The following is a 25,370-nucleotide window of genomic DNA, read 5'->3' on the forward strand; positions in this document are numbered from 1 at the left end:
GAACAAAAGCGTTAAGGTGATGTCATGCCCCTTTAGAACTTTGTGATCCTTTTGAAATTCTAGGGTCTGTTGTTTTCATTCTGATACTGTCTTTGCCTTTGTCTTGATGCTGTTTCTGATAGTCCTGATTATCTCCTACCTTCGCTCCATAAATATCCAGAATCCAATCCTTTTCTTTCTTCTTTATAAGTAAATTAGACTGTTGGCTCTGTTCTATACAAATGTATGCATTCTCATTTCTAATAAATTTATAGCAAAAAAAATCCCTTTTGTTCTATTAATGCTGTGTGATTTTGCGTAAAAAACAACTCTCTAACCAACCTTTTCCCACATGTGGCAAAGTAGTTGGATTTTTTCCTACATCTACTACTTATTGGCTCTTTGACATTGGCACGTTATTAAACTCTGTACCCAGCTTAGCTCATGTGTAGTGTGAGCATAGTAATGGCTCCTACCTGGTGATGTGACAATTAAAAGAAAATAAATACATGTAAAGCACTTGGAGTTGGGCCTGGCACGAGGTGCCATCCAACTGCCAGCTGCCCCTGCTGCTCCTCCTCTTCTTCCTCCTGTCACTACTATGAGCAACTGTAGTAGTAATTTAGTTCTCGTAGCGCACTGATTTTACAAAATAACTTGGCTTCGAGTGGGGGCCAGTGATTATTCTAGCTAAATGATGCCTACTTTATTGAATAAAGAGCTGGAATTAATCTGGGGGACTATTTAGAAATATTAAAGTAAACTTGTTCTTCTTATGAGCAACACATTTTAATTAAATCAGATCATGCTTCCCGCGGGCTGTTCCACCCACCTCAGCCTGTGGGCCATCTTCCCAGTGGCTTAGCGTTGGGAACTATGGGAATGGAAAGAAAGAAATGCAAATGTGGCATTACCAGCCCTGCTGAGAATTCCCTCTTAAATTTCCTCTTCCTTCAGCCTTAAATAGCCTGTTTACCCAAACAAATCTATCTTAACTTCCCAAACAAAAATCCACACAGTATGATCCAGGAACACGAAGGTTTTGGGTGATTCTCCCCTCCCTGGCTGGCCCAAACACCTTCTTTGCACTTATTAATTCACTATAGAGCATTGTGTTCGCTCTGTTTCAATTCCAGGTGCTCAAATCCAGGCATGTAATTCCTGGAAAAAAAGTTTTTTTTTTTTTTATTTATAGATTGACACTGGCCCAAAAGTGGACTTGTTACTCTAAAAAAAATTCCCATTTCTGCCCGAATGGGAATAGTAGTTCAGTTGTTTCTCTCTCACTTGCCAACTCATCAAATCCAGGCTCTTGAAGTACTTAGAGTTAGCATTTTATAGATTTTACTGCTTTATTTTTTGTGATTTTTTTCTTCCCTATTCCTTTTAATTTTATTTTGTTTAAACTGGTACCTGAAAAAGGATGAAAAAAACAACGTTCTTCCAGAATTATTTTTGCTTGGGTTTGCCAACAAGGCACTGTGTCTGTGCATCAGTCTTGAACACTGAAAGCACTTTCAAAAAAAAATGCATAAATTCTTTGTTTCCAAGTTTCACTAATTATTCCTAGATTTTAAGTGAGGAAATTCTGAAATCACATTTTCAGAGTGAATCTTTCAGTCCTACATGTTTCAGAAGTTCATAGCTAGGTTTGATTCAGTCTGACCTGATATCCTTATAAACACAACCTTTCTATTCTTTTTCTTCTAAGCAATTAATAGAAGTTATAATAATATATTTATTATTTTGCTTATTTCATGCCAGCTCCCCAACTAGATTGTAAGCACCACGAGGAGAGGAACTACGCTTAGTTTGCTAACTGCGCACTCAGGACCTAGAGCCATCCTGTCTAGGATGGTAGCCTAATATAAACTAATTTAAATTTAGTAGAATTGAAATTTCAGTTCCTCGGTGGCACTTCAGGTGTTCAGCACTTGAGCTCACCTACTGTACTGAATAGTGATGCATTCATATTTTTTCATCAGTGCTGGACATTTTATTTGATGGTGTGTATCGAGAGCACCGATAAGCACTTAATGGTTACATAGTTAATGCTTGTGGATGAGTAAATGAATGAACAAATGAATGAGTACTGATATTGGCTTGTGCCAATTAAAATTGGATGAATCTTATTTGAGTAACCATTCACCAAGGTCATTTTGGCTTTTAATTCTTCAGTGTTAACATATCCCCAGCCAGCTTTAAGATACTGGATTTATCCTTAGTTAAAGGCAAGTAGACAGCAGTGGTTAAAAGCATGTCAGATCTTCACCAGTGCACTTAAAGTTATGATTTAATTTCTGGAAAAAACAGGTAAAGCATTTTTCATCAATAATGCCTGGTTTAGCTAGAGAGATCACCTCACTTTTACACATTATAATGGTGTTTCTTTCCTGGGATTTGAAAATAGCATTTGTTGTTATGAAAACAGCAGGTAGTAAACGTACACTACCAAAATATCAGCTGACTTTGTGTAAAGTAAATCGCCTTCACTTTTTGTTCTTTCACTCTGGCTGTTATGGGAGTTTTATTTTTAGTATAAACTTGTACTCATATTTCATAGTCACCTTAACCTCTCAAGTTCATGTTAGAGGTGACTTGAATTTTCCCCCCGAGTTTTTCATTAACAAGTATTTGTCACTGTTTAGACAATGAAAATATGTTAGAGAAAGAAGCAGATTAAGCACATTTATTCCTTCCCCAAAAAATGATAGTGAAGGGATTTTAGCAGAAACTTGGTGAGTCCAAGGGACTCGGGAAAGCCCATGGATGATTGCAACTAACCTATAGGTCCTGAGAAACTGACCCCTAAGCTGTTAGGGAGAGACACTGGGGTTCAGTTCAGAACCTCAGAAAGGCCCACAGGTGAGGGTGAGGCTGAAATCAGGAGGATGCGGCGGTAGTGTGTTTAAGGTGAACTTAGATCCCAGGTGCCTCCTCACGCTCCAGCAAGGCTGGAACTTTATTCCCTGGAGAGTGTGAAGTGGAGAACTCCTGACTGCAAGATACCAGGGCACAGATGGCGGGTGGAGGATTAAGGGAAGTACTTGCTAAGCAGTGAGGCACCCTCAGTGCAGTTCTTCCACTCATCTCCACACTGTGGCAGACAGATATGTTTTCTCCGGGTGTGAAATTGGAAGATGCTTCTTTGAAGACTCTAATCTACCTGTGCAGAAGACCTACAGATACTGATGGCTGAGGATCTCCCAGTGGAACAGCCCAGCCAGGCTGCTCTGCAGTGACGCTATCCTGTTGACAAGCCCCACCCATCAACACAGACTTTCTAATCAGCTTTTTAGTCTCCATCTTCAAGGTGAGAAGTGACTAATGATCACCCGACATTTGAAGAGATTCGGAAACCAAAACAAACCTGGAGAAAACAAGGAAATTGACAGACATAGAGACAATGAAGGGAGAAGAAAAATTTAAGGCAGTGTCATCAATATTCTCAGAAATATCAGAGAATATACTGCAATTAGGAAAGAAGAATAGATGTTAAAAGAAAAGAAACATTTAGGGCATAAAAATGTACTCCTAGAAATCAAAAACTGATAGAAGGCTGAAAAAATTAAAATGTATTTAGAAGATAATGTTGAGGAAGCCACTCAAAAACTAGAGCAAAAATAACAGGAAACAGAGAACAGCAAAGAAAAGACAAGAAAATTAGAGATTCAATCTATGAAGTCTTATTCTGAATAATAGACTTTTTTAGAAAAAAGAAAAAAAATTTAAATGTAGTGAAGAAACTGTCAAAGAAATACCTCAAGAAAATTTCCTAGAATTAAAGGACAATAATTTTCAAATTTGAAAATTTGAGTTTCTACTATATTAAATTTAGAAAAAAAACTCCTACACTGATGTATTCATGAAATTTCAAAGCATCAGGGGAAAAAAACTGAAGACCCCAAAACTCAAGAACTATAGAAAGAAAAAAATTAGGCCCTTACTAAATACTGAGAACCGGAAGAGCACCCAGCATCTCAGCAACAACCCTGAAGACAGAAGAATGATGCCTTCAAAATTTGAGGGCAAATAGAATTTCCACTATAGAATTTGAAACTAAGACAAACTATCGATCATCTGTGAAGGTAGGAAAAAACACGTTTTCAGTCATGTAAATCTTCAAAAATTACCTCTCATTTTCTTTCTCAGGAAGTTCCAGAAGTATGTACGTTTCCAAGATAAAAAAGTAAAAAGGAGAAAGACTTGAGATCCAGGAAACAACGAAAAGGAAAAGAAAAAGGGAAAGATGAAGGTGATGAAAAGGATAACGTTGCGTTTGGGTACCATGAAGAACGCTGTGCAATACACTTAGCAGTCAATTCAGATCGTGACAGGAGCGTATAAAGATCAGGGAGAGATACCTGCAGGAAGACAGCAAATGATAGAATAGATGGTGTTTAAATGTAGTGAAAGTGTTGCTGAAAAACTGGCCTCTGTACCTGATAGCCGAACTGAGAGCTGGATTGGAGGCAGAGTTTTGGGAGGAAAGAAGAAAGCAGCTTTATTGCCTTGCCTGGCAAAGGGAGCCACAGCGGGCTCATGCCTTAAAGACAGTGGGCCCCTCTTGGGGTTGGGGTCTTGAGGTTTTATAGGAAAACTGGATGGAACAGAAAAGATGATAACAACCAGGGCATTTTATAGGGGCTACATTCATTTTAACCTCAGTTGAACCTTCAGGAGGAACTCCGGAGGGGTCTGTCCGTTCTTCTCAGATTATCAGCCTGTTATCTCCTTCCTGGAGCAGAGCTTCTGGGTTAAAATTATTCTCAGTAAAGAATGAATCAGCAAACAGTTTTCATATCAAAGAAGTCAGTTGGTTAGTTTGGTTTTTAATCCTTCAAAAGGAGACCACTCCTGGTGGAGAGCAAAAGGGATGAAATGAATAAAAGTACATAGGAAAACTAAGGGTTGAGGGTAAGATAATTATTAACTCTCAAGAAGGCAAAAGTTTGTACAAAAAAAAGGGAAAGGTAACCGTCTTATACTCTGAAGCACATTGAATTTTGGTCTAGCAAAATTTGATGTAAATATCCCTTGGCCTTCTGTGACAGGCGTTCTCATTTTATCACCAGCTTTATTCGTCATTACTTTTTCTACCCCTTAAATTATTCTTCAGTAACTCTGAGCTGCTGGTGAACGAAGCGGTCTCTTTCCTAAACGTACAAAGCTGTGTCTTGTCTTGGCTCTTCACGTGCCTCTTCTGGCTTACCCAGCTCGGGCATCACGACCTGATGGAAGGCTTTTATGAACTGAATGTCCTCCCCTCCCCAGCAGGAAATGCCTGCCTTGCCTTCTGCCTTTCTACCTGCCATACTGTCCTACAGGTGACCCTTTGGATGTCTGCCTCCCGCACTGCACTGTACGTTTCTGAAGGTCTTCATCTTGCCGCCTTTGATTCAGTCCTCCTTTGAGGGAGATTCTTCCTCCAGACCCACCCCTAATCTCACTTCCTTTGAACTTTATACTATGTTGTCCTTACATACCCTGTAATGTGCTCATTTCCTAAATATGCCTGTTCTTTCTTCTTTCTTAAAATGTCCTTGTAAGATAGGCAGTTTTTCAAGGAAGGTTCTGTTGGTCCTAGGTCTTCTGTGAGTTGGACGGGGTGCCAGGGATTTATTTTCCTAGTAGAAGGGCCTCCTGACAGTAAGGTGTTTTTTTTTTTTTTTCAGCCAGATGTAGATAATTCCTGGAATTTCTGGTTCTGTTTTGTTTGTTCTTTGTTCCATCACTTTCTAACAGCAAGATAGAACTGCTTCTATTTCTGAAGGTAAATGAAAAATGGTATTTTGAAAGGAGTGCATTTTTACCTTTGTCAACAAAATATTCAGCTGTGTTGAATAATACAATTAAGAAGCAGTTGAGAATGATTCGAGAGCTTTACGTTATCTGCCTATTGGTGAACTTCCCATAGGCTTGTAACATTATGCATGTTGCACTCAGTGCACTCTGACACCTAACACAGTCCAAGGAGTATTCCATTAGAGCGAAATTCCTGCCCTGGTGTCACCATCATGCTGGCATTTGGATCCGTGAATCCGTATCTTGCTAAAACATACCAAACAAATTAAAATAATGAATAGTCTTTGATAAGATATGATACCTCTGTGTCGTCTTATCAAAAAAATGTTTGAGTAGTATGGCAGACAGGGAGAGAGGAAGTTGAGATGAGGACCAGCACCTTTTTATAAAATATCTGAGAAGCGGTTTAGGGGTGATGTAAGCATGTGCATTATAACACATTAGAAAGCCTTAATTAACCTTCATCTGAACAGAATTGCGTTGCTTTAAAAAAGAAAACCCTGTATAATTTAACAATTAAGACTTTTTATTTCTCATAACCTTAAGGAGATGTACTTAAGTTTTGGAAAAGTGGGACGAATTCAGCAGAACGGTTGCTTCAAGGTGACATTTCCCACTTTGTGGGTTGTAACCACTTCCGAGAATTTGTACAATTTGTAAACCTCTTAAGGACCTGTACTGAAAATGCAGAGAGAATCATCTGCCATAATTTTTTTTTATTGCTTACCGTCCTTTGCTCTAGGTGGTGCAGAAGAAAGTAATCAAGAGGCAACAGGGAAGTTAAATATTAAAATGTCATAACTCATCCGTGGGCTGGAACTCTTCTCTCTGTACCTGTAAGGTTTTATGATTTCATATTTTTAGAGGCCATTCAATACATCGTAATGAAATTTGAATTCAAGAGTTTCAATTTTATTTTTTTAAACATTTTTTATTGATTTATAATCACTTTACAATGTTGTGTCAAATTCCAGTGTAGAGCACAATTTTTCAGTTATACATGAACATATATATATTCATTGTCACATTTTTTTCTCTGTGAGCTACCATAAGATCTTGTGTATATTCCCCTGTGCTAGACGGGATTTCAAAACTGTAGAATAGATAAACAAGATTATACTGTATAGAGTTTCGATTTCATTAAAGAGAATTTTAGAACATAGTTTTCTGTCTCTCCACCCAGCTGGGTTACGTCAGGCCTTGATAACTCTTTGTTTGCCTTTGTAAAATCTGTTGGCCTGTACTAATTTAGCATGTAGCATTACTATGAAAAAAGAACATTTAGAAATAAAAGTATATCATATGAGATCCTGCTTTCCTCAGTGGCTTTTGTTTTGCATTAGTCAATGGCACAAAGTTTAATTTTGGAAGTCTTCTTCTAAGGTTCGTAGAATATCAGTGAATACTAACCCTCAGGGCTAATTTACAGAAAATAGTAATTTGAAAAAAAATTACTGAGATGGGGGATAGAGATGGGTTGGGCAGGTGAGATGATTTCCTCTACTTCTTTTTAAAAAAATGTTCTTCCTTGAATTCCTGCTCAATTGAGAAATGAATCAACAGAAAAAAAGTTATACTTTAATTCTTACCCTGAAAGAAAATGCCCACAGTGAATGTTCTCCTGCCTCTTCTGAGAATCCGTACGCAACAGCTTTTTGCTTCTGGGAAGATTTGAACTTCTTAGATAATGTTTGCTTTTTAAAATTCTGATCGTCTTTTGATGGTTGGTAGCCAAGGTTTTTTGTTAAAGGCTGGGATCTCTCTCATGCCCTGATTTCACTTCCTTTCTTTCTCCCAGTTTTTTTTTTTTTCTTTTTGACAGTATTCTATACCCAGCACACAACGGAAGCTTAACTCAGATCTTGTCTGAATTACCTGAAATAGGAGTTTTACAGGGCATGAGTCATCAAGAGTTTTTATTTGGTGAATCTGAATTCCTTTTTTTCCCCCTGTCTTTTCGTTTCAATATTTAAAAGACCAGAATGAATGAATGAATGAATGAATCATCTATCTCCCATATAGCAGAATTCCAGGTAATTTGCGCAGGTTCTCCTTCCTCAAGGATACCCCCCCCCAAATTCTCTGAAAGTCTCTCTATTTATTATCTAGACCCGTTTCAAAACCAGACGCCAAGAGATTACATTTTGTAATTCAAGGTTATTTACACCATCACGTCTCAATTCTTTTATGGGGAGTATACCTTGTGGAAACTGAAATACATCAGCAGTAGTTAATTTCATACCTCAAGGTATGTGAATTAAGTCAAATTATTTTAAGTTTCAGAAGACTAATTTATTTTCTTTTTACAAAAAAATATAAATTATTTTATCCCAACTAAGCCAGAAAACAAAATATCTACAGTGGTCAAAACAAATGACCGAAAGTTTGGTTAAACACCGTTAAGTGTGGGCTGTATTTAGAGACTTCCTCCCCAAGAGGGCTGTGTAGTGGTGATGAGGGGAGCCACTCCACGGTGGGGAAACCTAACAGATGCTACCATCAGTGATGATGGTTAAGTCATGCTAATAGCATGTATTCTTGATGTGATGCGATAGGAATGGTACATATCTCTGTGGTCTTCCTCTCCAAAACCTGTAACTCCATTCTAATCGTGAGAAAAACATCAGACAAACCCCGACTGAGAGACATTCTGCAGAATGTCACATTGCCGCACTCCTCAGAAGACTGCCTTGGTTGTTGCTGCAGGTGGAATTCTGTCCCCTCGAAAGATATGTTCACTTCCTACCGTCCGGCACCTGTGAATGTGACCTTGTTTAGATAGGGTCTTTGCAGATAAACCAAGTTAAGATAAGCCCATACAGGATTCAGGTGGACACTAATGCACTGACTGGTGTCCTGATCAAAAGAAGGAAATTTGGACACAGATGGACACCCAGGGGAGGCCATCTGAAGGCAGGGGCAGAGATTGGAGGGGTACATCTCCAAGCCAAGGAAAGGCAAAGATTGGCAGCAACCACTAGAAGCTAGAGGGGGCAAGGAAGGAGCCCCCTCCCCAAATGTTCACAGAGAACATACTCCTGCCAACACCTCGATCTCCGACTTCTGCCTCCAGAACTGTGAGGAAATAAGTTTCTGTCATTTTAAGCCACTCAGTTTGTGATCATGTATAATGGCAGCCCTTTCGGTCATCAAAGGCAAGAAAGGTCTGAGAAATGGTCACAGTCTAGGGGAGCCTAATAAGGCACGAAGACGGAATGTAATGCAGTGTTGTGGATAGGATGCTGGAAAAGAAAAACATTAGGTAAAAAAAACTAAAGAACTCTGAATAAAGTATTGACTTTAGTTACTAATAAAATATTGATAATGGTTCAATGATTGTGACAAATACACCATATTGATGTCAAATATTAACAATAAGGAAACAGTATACAGGAACTTCCTGTGCTATCTTCACAACTCTTCTGTAAATCTAAAGTGCTTCAGATACAAAAAAATGTATTACAAAATATTTTAAAAGCCCAGAATTTAGCTGCAGTTTTAATTAGACCTCAAGTGCACAAGATGGCGTGAATGGCAGTCCCTGAAGGGGTGACAGTGGTGAGGAGGCACGAGAACCTACTTTAGCTGATCAATTGCATCACAAGAAAAAAGACTGGAGGAAACTGACAGGACTGTTAAATGGTTATGTTTAAATGACAAGGTTCTGGGTAATAATTTCCCCTTTGCACTTTTCTGAATTTTGTGCTTTTCTATGTTTCTCAAGTTTTTTAATTTAATGAACTTATACTACTTTCATAACGAAACACTAAACAAAGTAACCTTGCATAATACTGACAATTATGAGGTTGCATGGAATATAAAATTAGGCTACACACTTAGAGGATTCAGGACTATATTTAATTTGTTTTCGCTTGCCTAAATTTGCTTATGGTTTTAGCATATTAGTGTTAAATGCCAATTGGATCTTTGTTTATATATCCATCTGTCCTTCAGCTGAGCTCTTGGAGGGTGGAGATCTTTATATTTCTAGCATCATCCTGGAAGTGACATATATTTTATTGAATGAGTAACTCTAAAACTGAAGCGTCTTGGTCTTTTTATTGCCTTCAATCTACATACCTTTCTTTTTTTCAGAACATAAGCGTTAAAGTCACGATGAATGGTCACATTTCTAATCATCCCAGTGGTTTCGGAATGTATCCATCTCAAATGAAGTAAGTTGGAAACTTTATATTTAACTTGTTGGGTTTGGTTTTTTTTTTTTTTTTGGATTTGATTTGGTGGTTTTAATTGTTTTTTTATTTTCAACGACAAGATTAGTTCCATTTCTTTAGGTAATTCATTCCTTAATGTATCATTTCTTTGTAACACTAAGAGATGTTATTATCAAAAGCTAACCGGGTCTGGTAGGAAAAGGGTGGTTAGCTAATACCAGCCCCAGTGGTATTGATCTAATAGAAGGTGGTGTGTTCTGGTGTTTTATGTATGACTGCTTTCCATAGTTGAATATACTCTCTACTTCAAAGCTTTCGCTTTCTCTAGAGCATTCTATTTGTGTTATTTGTAAAATACTGGCATTTGAGGAGAGTTACATGTCATCCAGCCCAGTCTCTCAAGATACTTCCACTATATAAGACAGAAAAAGACCAGGTATAATTCGAGATCACCACCCTGACTGAAGAGGCCATTGCCTTATAATAGAGGTTAATATCACTGTTATTTTGTATCGGCCATGATGGTAGAGTGTTCAGTATTTTTCACAACCGGGTTATTCCCATTTTCCAGAAACAGGTTGTTCACATTGCTTCACCTTTTCTTTTTACAAACATTACTGCAAAGCCCTTCAGTGCTGGTCAGGAAGAGACACCAGGGGAGCATGTCAGAGGCCAGCTTTATCTTGTCCACCAATTATTCAAGCCAGAAAGTTTCCCCACACCCTCAACTTTCCCGCTTTTTCTTGCAACCAATATCCATTGAATCATGGATTTATAACAGTTTCCCCTTTTAAGGAGCTCTTGTTTCTATCCCGTCCTTCTATTCTTTGTATTCCAGCTTTATTTGTGGACTTTATCTCCCGCCTAAGTTCTTGCAGCATCCTTCTATCTGGTTGCCTTGCCATGAGTTCTTGGACTATCTTTCTGAAAAAAGTTGTTGGCTCATGTTACTTCCTTGTATAAAAAGACTTACAGTAGGCAGAGAATAGAAATTAAATTATTATTTACTTTAATGGAGATACTGGGGACTGGACCCAGGATTTCATGCCCACGAAGCACTGCACTCTGCCGCTGAGCTAGAAATTTAATTTCCCACTAGAAATTTAATTCCCACGCCCTCTCCTTGCCTTCCCCATTTCTCCAGCCATTCGTCTCTTCTACGCATATCCCATTAGATGCTGTTTCCCCTGGACTCCATGTTTATTCCTGGTCCACTCCCACGTGCTTTCCCCCCACTTAATTTCTGCCTGTAGAGCTACTTTCCACTCTTTTAGATTCAGCTTAGATGCCAAGTTGGCAGTAAAGTCTTCTTGGGCATCCTTATAACAATTTAGTCCTTTTCTATGTTATAGTGATTCGTTTTACCCAGATATCACATTCTACTGGGACTGTTTTTCCTACTTGTTTTATTAACAGTACTCTGTCCCTACACCCAACCCCCTCACCTTATCTCTCATTCTTCTTAGATTTTAGGACCTAATAAATGTTTGCTGAGTAAATTTGACAAATTCAAATCATGTTTACTTCACATAACAGATGAGTAACAGGAAGCTACAAGTAGGGTAAGGCTGGTCAAAGGTAACAATAAAGTGTTATTTTTCGTCAACTGCATTGTAAGTATTTGTGAAAAGTGTCTTGTTACAGCTTAAATCATTGAGAATGTTTTGTAACTGGCTCGCTGCTCACAGCTCCGTTTGGTATGGCGAACTTAAATTCCTCTAAAATAGCTTCAGCCTTACTGAGTCTCCTTGGCTCTGCTCCTGACTTGGCGTTTGAGAGGACACTGTGATGCATATTCCAACCTCAATCCATGTTAGATTAGGACCCAATATCCTATTTCTTGACCAGATCAATATTTGGCTCTTTTTGACAGACCCAGTTAGTACAAACTCAGTATCTGTTTTTTAAACACATGGTGATTGTGGTACACTGGAATTTTTATTGGTAGTTTTGACTTTTTATTACTTGTGTTGGACTTGAACTCAGTACAGTGCCAATTTTTTATTACAGTGGCTACGGATCCTCACCCACCTTCTCCATGGACAGAGAACACAGTTCCAGAACGAGCGCGAAGGCCCTCTACGGTATGTTCTGGAGGGAGTGTCCTTCTATTTCTAACCACGTTTTACCGATTATGTTTTTAAAGTCATGGTTTGAACCCATGGCTTGTTTATATTATTGGGAATGAAGTCATGATTGATAGAGAAGGATTATTTTTAAAAGAGCTTTTACAGAAGCTACCAGAGCCATGACCTCTGCTGGCTGTCATGGGATTTAGAACTACAGATGAGATGTGTTCAGTGCTTTCTAGGGAGTGTTTCCGCATGGTACCAGTCCCCTAGGTGGATTTTCTCATCTGATTGTGTGTGATGTGTTTGCTGATCTTCATGACTGATCCAGTCAGTGGGCTGAGAGTTGACAGGACTTCCTCCTTATGGCTCTTGAAGTTTTCAGGTCATATTACAGTGTGACTAACAGCATTTATAGCATTTCTTTCTGCCCTGCAAGATAAGCAGTCTTTGTTTCTGATCCTTCTCTAACTTCCATTTTCCTCTCTCTCTTGTCTCACTTATAAATAGTATTTTTTTAAACTTCAGATATAAAGTAGAAGTCAACACTACACAGAAGTTGAGGTCGCCTGAAATATGCTACGTATGTGTAGGGGGTGGTGCTTGCTCTCATGGAGTCTGCATGGCCTGTATCATTGTACAGCAATAAAGAATGAGAATAGGATTGTGGTTAAGAGCAAAAACTTTAGAACTACACATCCTGGGTTTAAATCCAGTTCCACCATTTACTGTCTGAGTGATCTTGAGCAAATTACTTTACGTGTCTGTCCCTCATTTTGCCTACCTCTATAATGGGGATATCTCATAGGGGTGATATGAGAATATAATGAGTTAGTACATGTGAAATGCTGAGAACAGTGCCTGGCAAGCAGAACACAGTGTATATATTTACTGTTACTGTAATCGTCTACTATAGGAACCAAGAGCACTGTCTAAATTTGAAATTCTTTTCTTTTTACATCATCTAGATCTGTAACACCTTGGTTGTGGTGCGAATGACTCATTCTAAGGTTTTATGATTTTTTTCTCCACCTATATTTCTAGTGACTAGGCTTCAGGACTCAAATCGTACATTCAACAGATGGATTTCATAGCACACGTGGATGCATCTTCTTGTGGCGTTGCCAGTCTGGTTAGAGCTGGTTTCAGTTTTCTTGAGTACAATATTGTGACATTCTGGCTATGGCCTGGTAGTTGTGAATTGTAGATCTACAGAATATATTCAACAAACACGTATTTTTTGATTACTATGTGCCCAGAACAGGCCCCGTAATATATGCCCCTTGACTTTAAGTGACTTGCACTCTGGAGAATGACTTGAAGAAACTAAGAAGGGAAAAACTTTTTTTTTTTTTTGCAAAAATAATCAATTCCTTTGGTCTTTCCTTTCTAGACAGGTACTTATAAAGTGCTTCTGTGTGCTCGGCCATGATCTTCATAAACTCTATTTCCAGGTCCTTTCATTAATTTCAAAGATGAACAGGAGATGGTCATTGCTTGTGCACGATCTTGGTGAGGTAGACCCGTGCATGCGTTGTTGTAATGAAGTGCTAAGTAAGCTCGGACGGCAGTGTTTGAGGGGCATTAGGGGGCGGGTCAGTTCTTCCATGTGGATGAGGGAGGTAGTCAGGAGGGATTTCATAGAGAGGTTAAACTCTGAAACCCTCCGGGCATTTAGAGGGGGCCAGAGGATGCTGTAAGTAGCTGTAGAAACCCTTTTTAAACTAGTCTCTAAGCCCTGTGAGGGTGGACCACATTTGCCCTGTTTGCTTCAGGATTCCCTAAGCTTAGCACACTGGCCAATGTATCACTGATGCTCAGTAAACACCTGAGAATGAATATAATGACTCAGTGAGTAGCAAGCAGTTTAGTGTTAACTGGAGGGTGCAAGGTGGTCCTTCGGGAGGTAAGATTGGAAAAATAAACTTGGACCACATGAGGGAAAATCATACTAGGGAACTTGGACATGGTTTACAGGGAATGACTCGCCATTGAAATGTTTTAATCAGGGAAGTGATAGGTCACACTTGTCTTGGCTCCCTCTGGTAACAGGTGAGGAGCATGGATGGGAGTGGGTGAATCAGAGACCTGAATAATGTAGGTAAGTCAGACATCTAAAGAACAGCCCTAAGATTTCTGTTAGGAAGAAAGAGTAATAATCTCACAAATACCATGGATCCAAAAGTCTGTTTTCAGAGAGCTGAGAAAGGAATAAGGAATAAAAAGGAGGACTCACCTGCAAATTTTAATGTCTAATTTGTGTTAGGAGCAATTTCATAAAATCATAGATCCAAGGATCAAATTTTTAGCTTTTAAGCAGTAAAATTTAATTTCCCCCTTTTTACATATGAAGAAAGCTGAGGCTCCTTTTAAAAGTGAGGTAGTTTGTCAAAGTCACATACCTTTAAAAGTCTTGATTGTAAGAAAATATAGCAGTTAATCCAGTGTAGTGATGAGAGTGAACAGTGTATACGTAAAACAGAGGCCATAGATAGAAGGGTTAAAGGGGCGAATCCAAGAGGCATTTGTAAGGAAGAAAGACTCAGCAATGTATCAGGCTTACAAGTCAGAGGGTTTTAAGTTCCTTGAAGTTGCAGGTAATGTTTCCTTCCTCCCTGTAGCTGATTCTCACCCCTCCCTGCCAACACACTGTACACACACACAATGCCTTCTCTCTGACAGGCTCCCAGTGAATGCCTATGGGATGAATGGTTAGATGGATGAATGACAATTGGAGAAACATGTTCAGGTTTTGAACAGACCTTTGCAATAAACAAATTCAATCTGAAGTTTTAACTATAGTCAACATTGGGAGTGTTTGGTAAAGGAGAAATTTGCAATGTCATTTATTTTGTCGCAATGTATGCACTTCCTTTAAGCTTTCTCCTTTCACAATCATTAGACCAGTTGAACAAATCTTTCAAGAATTAATTTTCCTTCATGGGCAGTACATGAGCTTCTCTGGGATATGAGGGTATTATTCAGTTCATTGGAACACGAGTTTCACATTGATGACTTCTTTTTTTTAATACACCGACCCCAGGCTAGATACTGTATCAGGAGTTCATGCAGCTTGGTCTTTTTCATGAGGACACTTTTCAACCTGACACCATAATGTGCCACCCAGATCGCTTCAGTATCATGCCCAGAGAGGTGGCACCTGGGGGTTTTGGAGGCCAGGTGATCGGCAGCTGAATCATGACATTTCTACCAAAGGGCTGCCATTTTGAGCAAACGATTTCACCTTTTGGCCCCAGTTTCCTCAACTACAAACAGAAACGATAATAATATTGTGCTATATTTATATGAGAGAATAGAAGTAATGAGCCTATCATGGTAGTGAGGAAGGGTGTAGGACACTGTCCTGGGTCCTCAGATTAATCAAGGCCCTCAAATGCAATATTTTAATGTTACTCCAAATGATGTTCTATATCTAATCACAGTGAAGCTTTGACAGGATCAAGTGGTAATCTTCATCAACTACACAATTATGACCATAAATTTGCATTTTTTGAATATGTGTTAATTTATTCAAGGAAAATGGTTAAAATTTGCTGCAATTTTAATAACCCTATGTTGTCATCCCTTCATTATTAAACAAGCAATGTCAAAGCCAGCATGTGAGAAGCTCTGCATCACTAAAGTCGCTGGCAACATAAGTAGGAAATAAATATCAATTTCTCTCTTCTACAAGTTCTTTCGTTTCTCCTGACAGTAACATTATATTTGGCTACTGTTACCAGGGCATGGAAAATTGTATATTGTCTTCCTGGTTTAAGCTGTAAAATCTCATCAAAGTCTTTAAGCTTTAAAATCGTTTTTAAGGGAAATACTTGTGAAAGTATTAAACATTCCCGTCAGGGCGTGGCTCCTGCCATCTCTCACCCATGACTCAGAAGGTCACCAGTGCGCGCACTAGCTGCTGTACTGGGATGTGCTCAGAGGCTGCATTCCTCACCTTTACACCGAATCGTAAAGAATCTTTCCCCTTTGGAATATTAGAGGCTGGTTTTTTTTTTTTTTTCCCCCATGTGGCTGGGTCCCAAGCAGCTTTAATAACCCCATATAAACTTTTTCCTATTGTTAACATGCCTGCTTCTAGCATTGCTTCTAATATGCCTGGACTGAGAAACTAGACAGAAAATCTTGTTAGCAGAGTGAATAGGTTCTGAGTGGGGAACTGGGAGTCCTTCGCATTAGAGTCTGTACATTAAAGTGTGTACATTTTAATGTTAGACTTTGTGACATCATCTCTGTCTGCCACTCAGTGGGTTTATTTTATATAAGTATGGTTTCTTTGCTGTGTTCTGAATAGCTGGATTTCCTAGAAAAGTAACTTTCATTTAAATTAGATATTGCTGAATTTGGAATATGGCCACGTACCATAAATAATCAGCTATTTAAAGTCATCCTATCTCCAGAAAAATGCAAGTTTCACAGAATTACCATTTAGTATTACTTTATTGTCATTACAGACACTTACAATATTGTCTGGGAGGCCAGGTAGCAATGGATGAACCAGACAGATGGGCACTTTTTCAAGTCCCATTTCACCTCAAGTTTGAACATTTTTGTGTTTTTCCTGCTTTTCTTTGTTCTTCTCAGAGAGGTACTTGTAAGAAGTGAGGATAAGTAATCTGTAACCTGTTCAGTTCATTTCTACAGAATTGACTTGGCTCTAAACTTTCCTGTATTTATACGTAGTGCTTGACTCAACTTTCTTTTTCTTTCTAGTTTGGAACTAGTCTTTCTGTACAATTGTCATAATCGAAGTCGAGGACAGCTCTTACACATGCAGGTGGCACTGAAGGGTTAAAACACCCATCTTTTTTCTCCATCCCCATTATTTACAAGGTGTCATTTACTTGGGGAAAAAATTAAATATTTTAAGAAAGCAATTTTTGAAATTCTTAAGAAGCAGAAGGCCTGTGATTATATATTATTAGGAGACTGCGCAATGTTAGAGTCAAAATTCCGTGTGTCAGCACACGTGACTCCAAAGGACAGTTTGGGCATTTTCTTACCTTATCTGAAAGTTTTAAATCTTCTTTCTCCTCAGGGGATAAGCTATTTTAACGATTTGTTGGACTGGCCAGTCAAATTACTTCTTAAATGGTGTAATTTTGTAAAAATGACCCTGTTTGCTTTTAAAAAGTCGTTCTGATTCAGACGCTGATATGTCAGACTGTGGTTATCACGAGAGCTTGTAATTGTTGCTCAGTGCTTCTTACTGATGCCCACTGCACTACCTCTCCTCTACGGAAATTACGCACTCAAACAGTGGGGAAGGAATTCTGTGCTGTGGTTGAAAGTTTTTGTGAAGTGTAAAGTTATATGAACTGTAGTGTGTTGTTTTATTTAGAGAGAAGAGTACTTGGCGGCTGCTTTTATGTTACATGTTTTCTTTTTAATAACCAAATCCTTACTTTCTAAGCACCACTTTGTTTTCAGAGAAAGAGAAAATAAAAATTTCCTGAATATCAGCTGTTTCAAACCTTGCTGTCTTATGCATGAATAGCAATACAGACAAACAGGAATTAAGCTGAAATACTGAGACTGGCGTGTTGTTATAGTTGACCTTGGTCTCATTGAAGAATTAAATGAAAGCTAATTTTTTTAAAAATGAAGACTTTTTTGGATCAGTTTTAGGTTCATAGCAACATTGAGGAGAAGGTTGCGGAGAAGTACAGGGATTTCCCATACCCCCATATCCTCTTCCATGATCAACAGCCCCGACCAGAGGCTGTGATACAGAGGGGTACCTCTGTTACAACTGATGACTCTGCATTGATGTACCATCCTCACCCAAAGCTCATTGAAACCTAAATTTAAGTTCCTGATCTGGAAGTAGAAGAGAAGTTTTTGGAGCAGCCTATCAGCTCAGTAATGCTGAAATGATACGTAAAGAATTTTCATCTTCGGCAACGGAAATTCACCTAATTCTGTCTCTTTGGGTTTGTGTATTCTGGTCCGTGGGATAAAAACTGCTAGGGAAAAGCAGTGAAACAAAATCAGTGTTACTACAATCAGGTAAACTTTGTTCCTAGGGTCTAACTGATTCAGAGAGAGAGAGAGAGACTATCTGAACCATGATTTACACTCTTAATTTAGAAAGAAAAAACGTTCAACTTATGAGAGATAAGATATGGTAGATGAGTTGGCGTTTGGACAGATTTTGGAGCAGTAGTTTCCACTCTCCACTGCACATTAGAATTGCCTGGGGAGCTTTTACAACTCCTAATGCCTGGACTGCATCCACTTACCTTAGAATCCAGGGGAGAATGGGGGGCCCACCCACTATTTTTTAAAGTTCATTCTAATGTACAGCCAAGGTTGAGAACCACCACTAGAGAAAGGGGTGAACGTCCACAGAGCCTTTATCCTGAGTGTTATGCAGACTCTGTTTAGGCTCTTCACGCTGTTTTAAGACTTTGGGTGAGATTTTTCAGGCTTAGGAGCGCAATTACTATTTACAGCTGAACTTGAGAGTATAGAAAAGATTTTCATTAAAAATAAATGTACTCTAATTGCCTTTAAGAAGCCTTCTTTCAAAATCTCCTATTAAAATCTTAATATTAACCTTTATGTATTCATTGACTTAAATCACCAGAACTACTAGCTTCTTTATACATCCCTTCTATGACGTTTATACCTTTTTAGGACTTTTAAAAGGTAATTTATCGTAAAACATCTTATCTGTTATGTAACATTGGACAGCAAGAGCTTAGGAATTCCTCAAATGGATTCTTAATTTGGAATATTAGAAGTGGTGCCATTGCTTTAAGTCAGTCAGCATAAAAACATCATACTATTCATGACTATTATCACAGAGTCAGTGTTTTCCTATTTTTGTAAAGTTTTGTTCCTGTGACATCGAGAAGCTATGTGTTAGGAAATTTGTGGGGACAAAGCCTTACCTTACTATTTCATAATGAAAATATTTAATTACAAATCATCCAGTATTTTTGACCTTCAGCTGCGTTTGCCAGCCAGTCAAGCACTTGAACATCTTGGGATTTCCGTGTCAGAACTGGAGACCAGGGCAACCATCCCATTTCTTTCACTGTCCTCAGGTCAGACCAAAGGAAACAGAACTACCCTCGTGTTCTTAGTTGGCCATGGAGAACTGTCAGAATGGGATGAACCAGTGATCCTGAAATACCGATTATCTCTAGAAGTTCTTTTGTCGAATATGTCCCTGAGTTACACACGATATTTTAAAAGCTGTCATGGTTTTCCTAAGAACAGCTATCCATTTGTTAATATCTCACATTGGTCAGTCCTCAACTAAGAATCAGAAACATTATGCTTGTTTACTTTTTAAAGTATGTAGAATACAGTCATGTAAATGGAGGTTTATGCTTTGTCATACCAGAATAGAAAATTTAAGGTGAAACCAGGTATTACTTTTTGGCCCCATTGTTTTGGTAGGACCAGATGGATCATACTTCTTCAGATCATCATCCAAACAAAAAAAGAAAGGTAGCAGATACGGAATTCTGTAGTGTGTCTGTTTTTATTAAGTAACTTTAATGCTGCAAAAACAAAAATAGAATATATCAGAAGAATATCAGAGTGATGTACTATAAGGCATATTTATATTTTCATCTAAGCCTTAAGATAAACACAAACAAAGAGATTATAACTTTCATATGTATTGTGAAACAGGAAATGATCAAAGTGTAAAAAAATTATTTGTGTTAACATTATGAAATCTGTGTATGCGCCTTGTATTTTTGTACTTGCTTTGCTTTTATGTTAAGCAGAACTTTTCAACTTTTATTTTTGTAGGAAGATCTAAAAGTTTCTGTAATACTTGAAAGAAATAGGTTTATATTTGGAGGAAAAAATGGTTATTAGGAAAGTTAAGGGGTGTGAGAGAGAGAGAGACAGAGTTTCAGTCCTGGAGGGGTCTTGAAGTTTTATCTTATTAACCGTTGTATTTTACAATAAGGGTGCCGAGACCCAGAGTTTCCCCAAATTCAGTCTCCTGCTGAGTGACAGAGCCAAAGCTAGAATCTGAACTCTTTTGATTTCCACTTAAGAGTTCTTCCCCACAGCATTCTGCTTTAGAGAAAGACAGAGCAGCTCCGAATTTAATCAACTTGCTTGGTTAGAAACTAACAAATACAAAATAGTGCCTCCACACATTTTATATTTTATTTTGGTTTTGCAGCATTTTACAAAAGAAAAATAAAGGTTTTTTGTTTTTTTTTTTTCTCTTTAAATAGTTTGGTGCAGTAACTTTCTACCTAACTTTCTTACTTTTTTCTAACAGCTTCTGTCTACAATTCTGAGTGTCACATTTATGTGTTCTGTAGATGTGTGAAAATTGTTAAAGTTTAATGGTAGTGAGTATGAACTGACTTATGCTTTGAAGCTCCTCTTAGACTCTCTGTAGTGTGGCTGTTGTGAAAGAAGATGCTCTTCGCAGTGTGTATTATTTTAACGATGTAGTCTGACTCATACAGTACAGTATGTGTGACAGTATTTGCAACCCCGTTTTGTTCTCAGTACATTAAAAGATGAAACTTACAAACCACTTTTTATCTTTTTTTGCCAAACAGGAGGTCCTGATGAATAAAATCTTTAGACAAGATAACTTTTTTCTTACAACATTAATAACAACATTAATAATCTTGTTAACCTCTGAGATTCTGAAAATTTATGTGCGGTCAAATTGTTCTTACTTATCATTTAAGCCTTCTCATGGCTTTCTCATTTAATGTGAAGAGTGAGTATTTTCAGATACACCACACAACGGTGACATGTCATTCTACTGTACTTACATATGAGATAGACTAGTTTTAAAGATGGCCATGAGACACTGACATCTGAACTTCAGCCTATTAGTGGGTAAATAATGGCTTTTCAAACTTCTTTTTTCAGAACAAAGGAAGAATTATGCACGGGACAGTGTCAGCAGTGTGTCAGATATATCCCAGTACCGTGTTGAAGTAAGATGCTTTAATGTTTGCTAAAATTTAGGATGAAGCTGGAGGGACATAAAAATTGGTTGTAAAACAGAATTCTGTTTTCTTCCACCTCTATGATGTTGTAAATTGTGTTGAACTTTTTCTTTTAGATTTCTATAAAACAGATGTTGAATATGAAAGTATCTTGTTAATCTGTTTTTTTATAGAGAATACATTAAAATGAAAACTACTCATTTATCATTGTCAGCCTTATTTTGGTTGAAAAGAGGACAAAGGTTTCTATTTTGTATTATGGAGTCTTCTTGAACTAAGCCTTGACAGTTTCAGTGAATGGTTTAGTTTTACTTTTAGTTTTGTCTAAATTCATTACTAGTTTTTTTCAGTTTTTCCTCTACTGCTATATTTTAAGATACTTGCTCTTAATTGGAATCTATTTAGGTGACCTTTGCTTGTAAAACAAATATTTAAACAGTGAGTAATTTTTAAATTGTTCTTATCATCAGTTTCCTACCTCCTCAAGCATGCTTAATTGAATTTAAATAGCTTTCTTTCAGTAGAGTGAGAAGTTTGACGGCTGTCACAGACTAGAGTTCCCTGTTGGTGCTCTCAGTTACCAGTGTTGTAGTTTTAAGGTGTCACATAGATTGCCTTCCATTGTTCAGCATTTAAATAACCAAAATGGAGGGCGGCATTGATTTTAAGAGAATGTTACTTAAGCCGTTTGGAATTTGTTTTCACGTCATGTTTATGTAGCTCAACATGGCTCAGTATTAGACAGATACAGGCATTTTACAAATCAAGGCATCATTTCTTCCCTTCAACAAAATCCTATTTGACTTTATCATCTCAGAAAGGTAACCAGGAATTACAGAGTACTTGCTATCTGTCCCTCCCCTCTCTGCTAGACTTCAGTGATGTTAACTTTGCTTTTTTTTTTTTTTGAAACGTGTGTCCTAAGGGATCATGTGTGTTACAAATATTTTTTCTTTTTTCCATCATAAGCACTTGACTACCTTTATTCTGGATCGGAAAGATGCTATGATAACTGTTGACGATGGAATAAGGAAGCTGAAACTGCTTGACGCCAAGGGCAAAGTATGGACTCAAGATATGATCCTTCAGGTGGATGAAAGAGCAGTGAGCCTGATCGATTTAGAATCAAAGGCAAGTCTGAAAAATTTATACTTTTATTTTCAAGAAAGTTCCGTAATTATTTATGTTTATAATTAGGTCAAGTTGTTTGAAAATGGGTGAAAATTTGATGAAGTAAAATATCTTTGTCAGTGATTTTTGAAGAAAAAAATACCATATACTTTATGCATGCAAAATCATGTTTTTAAACTAGAGATGGATACAGTTTTTTTTTTAAACTAGATGTGATAAGATGGAAGAAGTGAAAAAAAAATACGTAATTCTAAAATAAGGTCCCAGTGAGGTACTATTTGTTATGATATATATTAATTACAGGCGAGGCCAAATCATATCCCAGTGATATTGTCTGAATCCCGATGAATAAATGGGGATGAAGGGGTTTGTGTGTATGGCCATTAACTTTCCACCAGGCCAACATGGGGCACCTTTCTTTCACACAGTCCCTGGCAGGTAAGAGGCTGAAGCTCTTAAAAGAGGACTTTTCTGAGCCCCATCATTTAATAAGCGTTTGAGTTGCTAAGATAAAGAAAACGACTGTTGTAATCATTTGAAAGAAGTGTCCTGGGAGGAGTCAGGGTAACATTTGCCCTTTCTTTCATCTCACTCATTGTGCACCGTGAGAGACTAGCAACCGAGAGCTTCTCTAATCCTCATAGTTTCAAGTAATTATAGAGAAGGGATATTATGTAATTTACTTCTGCAAAGAAAGAAAATTCATTATCTCTCTGGTATGGCTCAGAAATTACATTCTATCTTAATAGAACCTACATTTTTTTTTTTGTTTCACCTTTCCTGGGATCCAGGGAATCAGGATTGAGAATAAATTTATGGTGTGATGTCTATGTATCTGTGCTGTCTATAATAAAAATTGGTTTTTTTTTATGTTCCAGTTACCAGAGGTGTTGTGGTTTGTTTACTTAAAATGAAAACAGTTTCCTCCATCAGTTACATCATGACACCACTCACTATTTGTGTAAGGCCATTAGTGTCAGGATAAGCACTTAAATATATCTCATTAAATAAAGAATTCTTTATTATTATGAACAGAAGTTTCATTTGTTTAAGAAGTAATTATTTAATCTGCCAGTATCTTATTTGCATGCCTGTAGGTTAGAGAGTGTTCACTTTTACACTACCAAATATCTTAATCATTTTGGCAAATTCTTCTGACTCTGCTGTTTGGCATTTGGGGCTGGAAAAATTTATATTTTTTCACCTGAGAGATTTACTGAAATAAAAAGTGTCCAGATGATGTAATATTCTTTGCCTAACATTTGTGATCACTGAAGGTAGAAACTAAGAGAGTGACTGTACAGTGTTCAAGTGAAACAAAAAATCCTGACACTACATAGCCACAGGGGAAAGAATCCCAGTGAGATGGTGAATCTTTTTGGAAAGAGGCCTCAGGTTGCCTCTTTTGCTCCTAAAGGCATCATCCCTACCCTGTGACCTAAAGCAATCAGTCATGCTAAGTTCGGTGTTTCTTCTGTGTATTACGAACAGAACCACATTCCTTTGTTAAATATCCCCGTTTTTGCTGCTGTTTCTCCCACCCGCCGTCTAGCCCAGCCTTGTGTCTTTACTGCCTCCCTCCATATTTCCAGCTTTGACTCCTATTCATTGTCAGCGTGATTTGCCTGCGTCAAAATTATCTGTACGATGCCCAGAGCTCTTTGTGGGGTAGATTTTATGCATACGATGAAACATGAGGCACGTTGTGTTTTTACTTTATAGAATGAACTGGAGAATTTTCCTTTAAGCACAATCCAGCACTGCCAAGCTGTGATGCACTCCTGTAGCTATGATTCAATTCTTGCCCTGGTGTGCAAAGAGCCAACTCAGAGCAAGCCAGATCTTCATCTTTTCCAGTGTGATGAGATTAAGGTAAAAGAGCGGTGGCTTTTCTTTCCCTTGAAGCAGATGTTCTGGCAACTTTTGATTATTTGCTACAATCCTATGACTGATAGGTCCTAGATTTTTCGTTTCTTAGGATTTTGAAAGGAGAACAAACACCTCAGTATCTTCCTTGAGGTTTCCAGTCTTAGTAAATAAAGAGGAGATTGAGTGATATTTAAAATATCAGATGCCTTCTGTTTATAAAAAAAAAAAATGGGTGGAGATAATGTATTAAATTCTTCACTAAGGGACCTGGACTTATAACTAAAGATGGATTCCCCAAAAATTATGCTTCCCAGATAATAAATAATCATGCCATCCTACTTTGTTCTGCACTAATCACATAGCATGGATTTTTGCAATGGAGCACTTAGACATTTTCCATGATATCGATTTAAGGTTCACCGTTTAATTATGTGACTTGAATAATTGCTCAAGATATGTAAGCCCCAAGTGATAGTGTGAAAATCGTTGAGCATAGTTAACAGTAGTAATATGCCATGTCCTGAAGATTTGTATTTCAAAGCACACTGTAATTTTCAAATGATTATAATTTTGTGATGCTTTATTGGACATTAGAGTTTATCTTCAACCTTCAATCTCTATTTGATGAGTTGCCTTCTCTAGAAGGGAAATCGTTTTTGGTTGAGTTGATTGGTGCTTTGACAAAGCAGTGATTTATCACTGTGATTGTGTATTACAAAATATACAGGTAGTTTTTATCTTATAAAGACATGCTGAGAGATTAGCATGAAGTATCGCTTGATCTTTTCTTTATTTCTTTGACATTAAGGTATGATAGATGAATTAAGGTTGACTGTAAATTGTGTATTTTATCATTTTCTTTTTCTTTCAATTTATGTCATAAATGACTTTCTAAAAATCTTGTTTGAAGAGAACTGTAGCATTAGGTAATTTGTATATGTAATGTTCAGCAGACTCCTATGTAGTGCTTTTTGAAAGTCATAAGGTGTAGTAAGAATTTTTCAAGGTTAGATTTATTAAATCAATAAGTATTAACGTGAATATTTTGCTCTAAAAATATAGTGGAGTTTAATTCAAACATTTTAAAAACAGAAGACTATGCTAAAAGACATTTTAAATCTGGTGTTTGCCTCAGTGCTCTAAAATCCCTCCCTGGAAACTGTTATTGTGCTGAGTGAAGTTTCTGGATTTCAGTTTTGAGAATAAAGGGCTTGCTTTATTTGATAGGACATGATGATACTGATGGGTCCAAACAGACTTACTGAATGCAATTTTGTCCTAATTAAAAGCTCAAGTACCGCATTGGTGCCAATTTCCACATAGGAGATGGATTTTTTTTCCTTGCCCCATGAAAAATATAAATGCAATGAAAT

At 37.6% G+C, this 25,370-nt stretch overlaps 1 protein-coding gene across 4 annotated transcripts in view; it reads left to right on the forward strand.

Moving 5' to 3' along the window:
* Positions 1 to 25,370, forward strand: part of EPS8 (EGFR pathway substrate 8, signaling adaptor) — a 151,429-nt gene that overhangs the window by 82,413 nt on the left and 43,646 nt on the right. For all 4 annotated transcript variants that reach the window (XM_072954787.1, XM_072954788.1, XM_072954789.1 and 1 more), the window contains 5 exons: positions 9,880 to 9,959; positions 11,970 to 12,043; positions 20,918 to 20,985; positions 21,967 to 22,128; positions 23,851 to 24,000. In XM_072954787.1, the coding sequence (XP_072810888.1) occupies positions 9,901 to 9,959; positions 11,970 to 12,043; positions 20,918 to 20,985; positions 21,967 to 22,128; positions 23,851 to 24,000 (513 nt within the window). In that variant the 5' untranslated portion in view covers positions 9,880 to 9,900. The remainder of the gene's footprint in view (positions 1 to 9,879; positions 9,960 to 11,969; positions 12,044 to 20,917; positions 20,986 to 21,966; positions 22,129 to 23,850; positions 24,001 to 25,370) is intronic.

This window comes from Vicugna pacos, chromosome 34 (genome assembly GCF_048564905.1).
Source record: "Vicugna pacos chromosome 34, VicPac4, whole genome shotgun sequence".
Lineage (NCBI taxonomy): Eukaryota > Metazoa > Chordata > Mammalia > Artiodactyla > Camelidae > Vicugna > Vicugna pacos.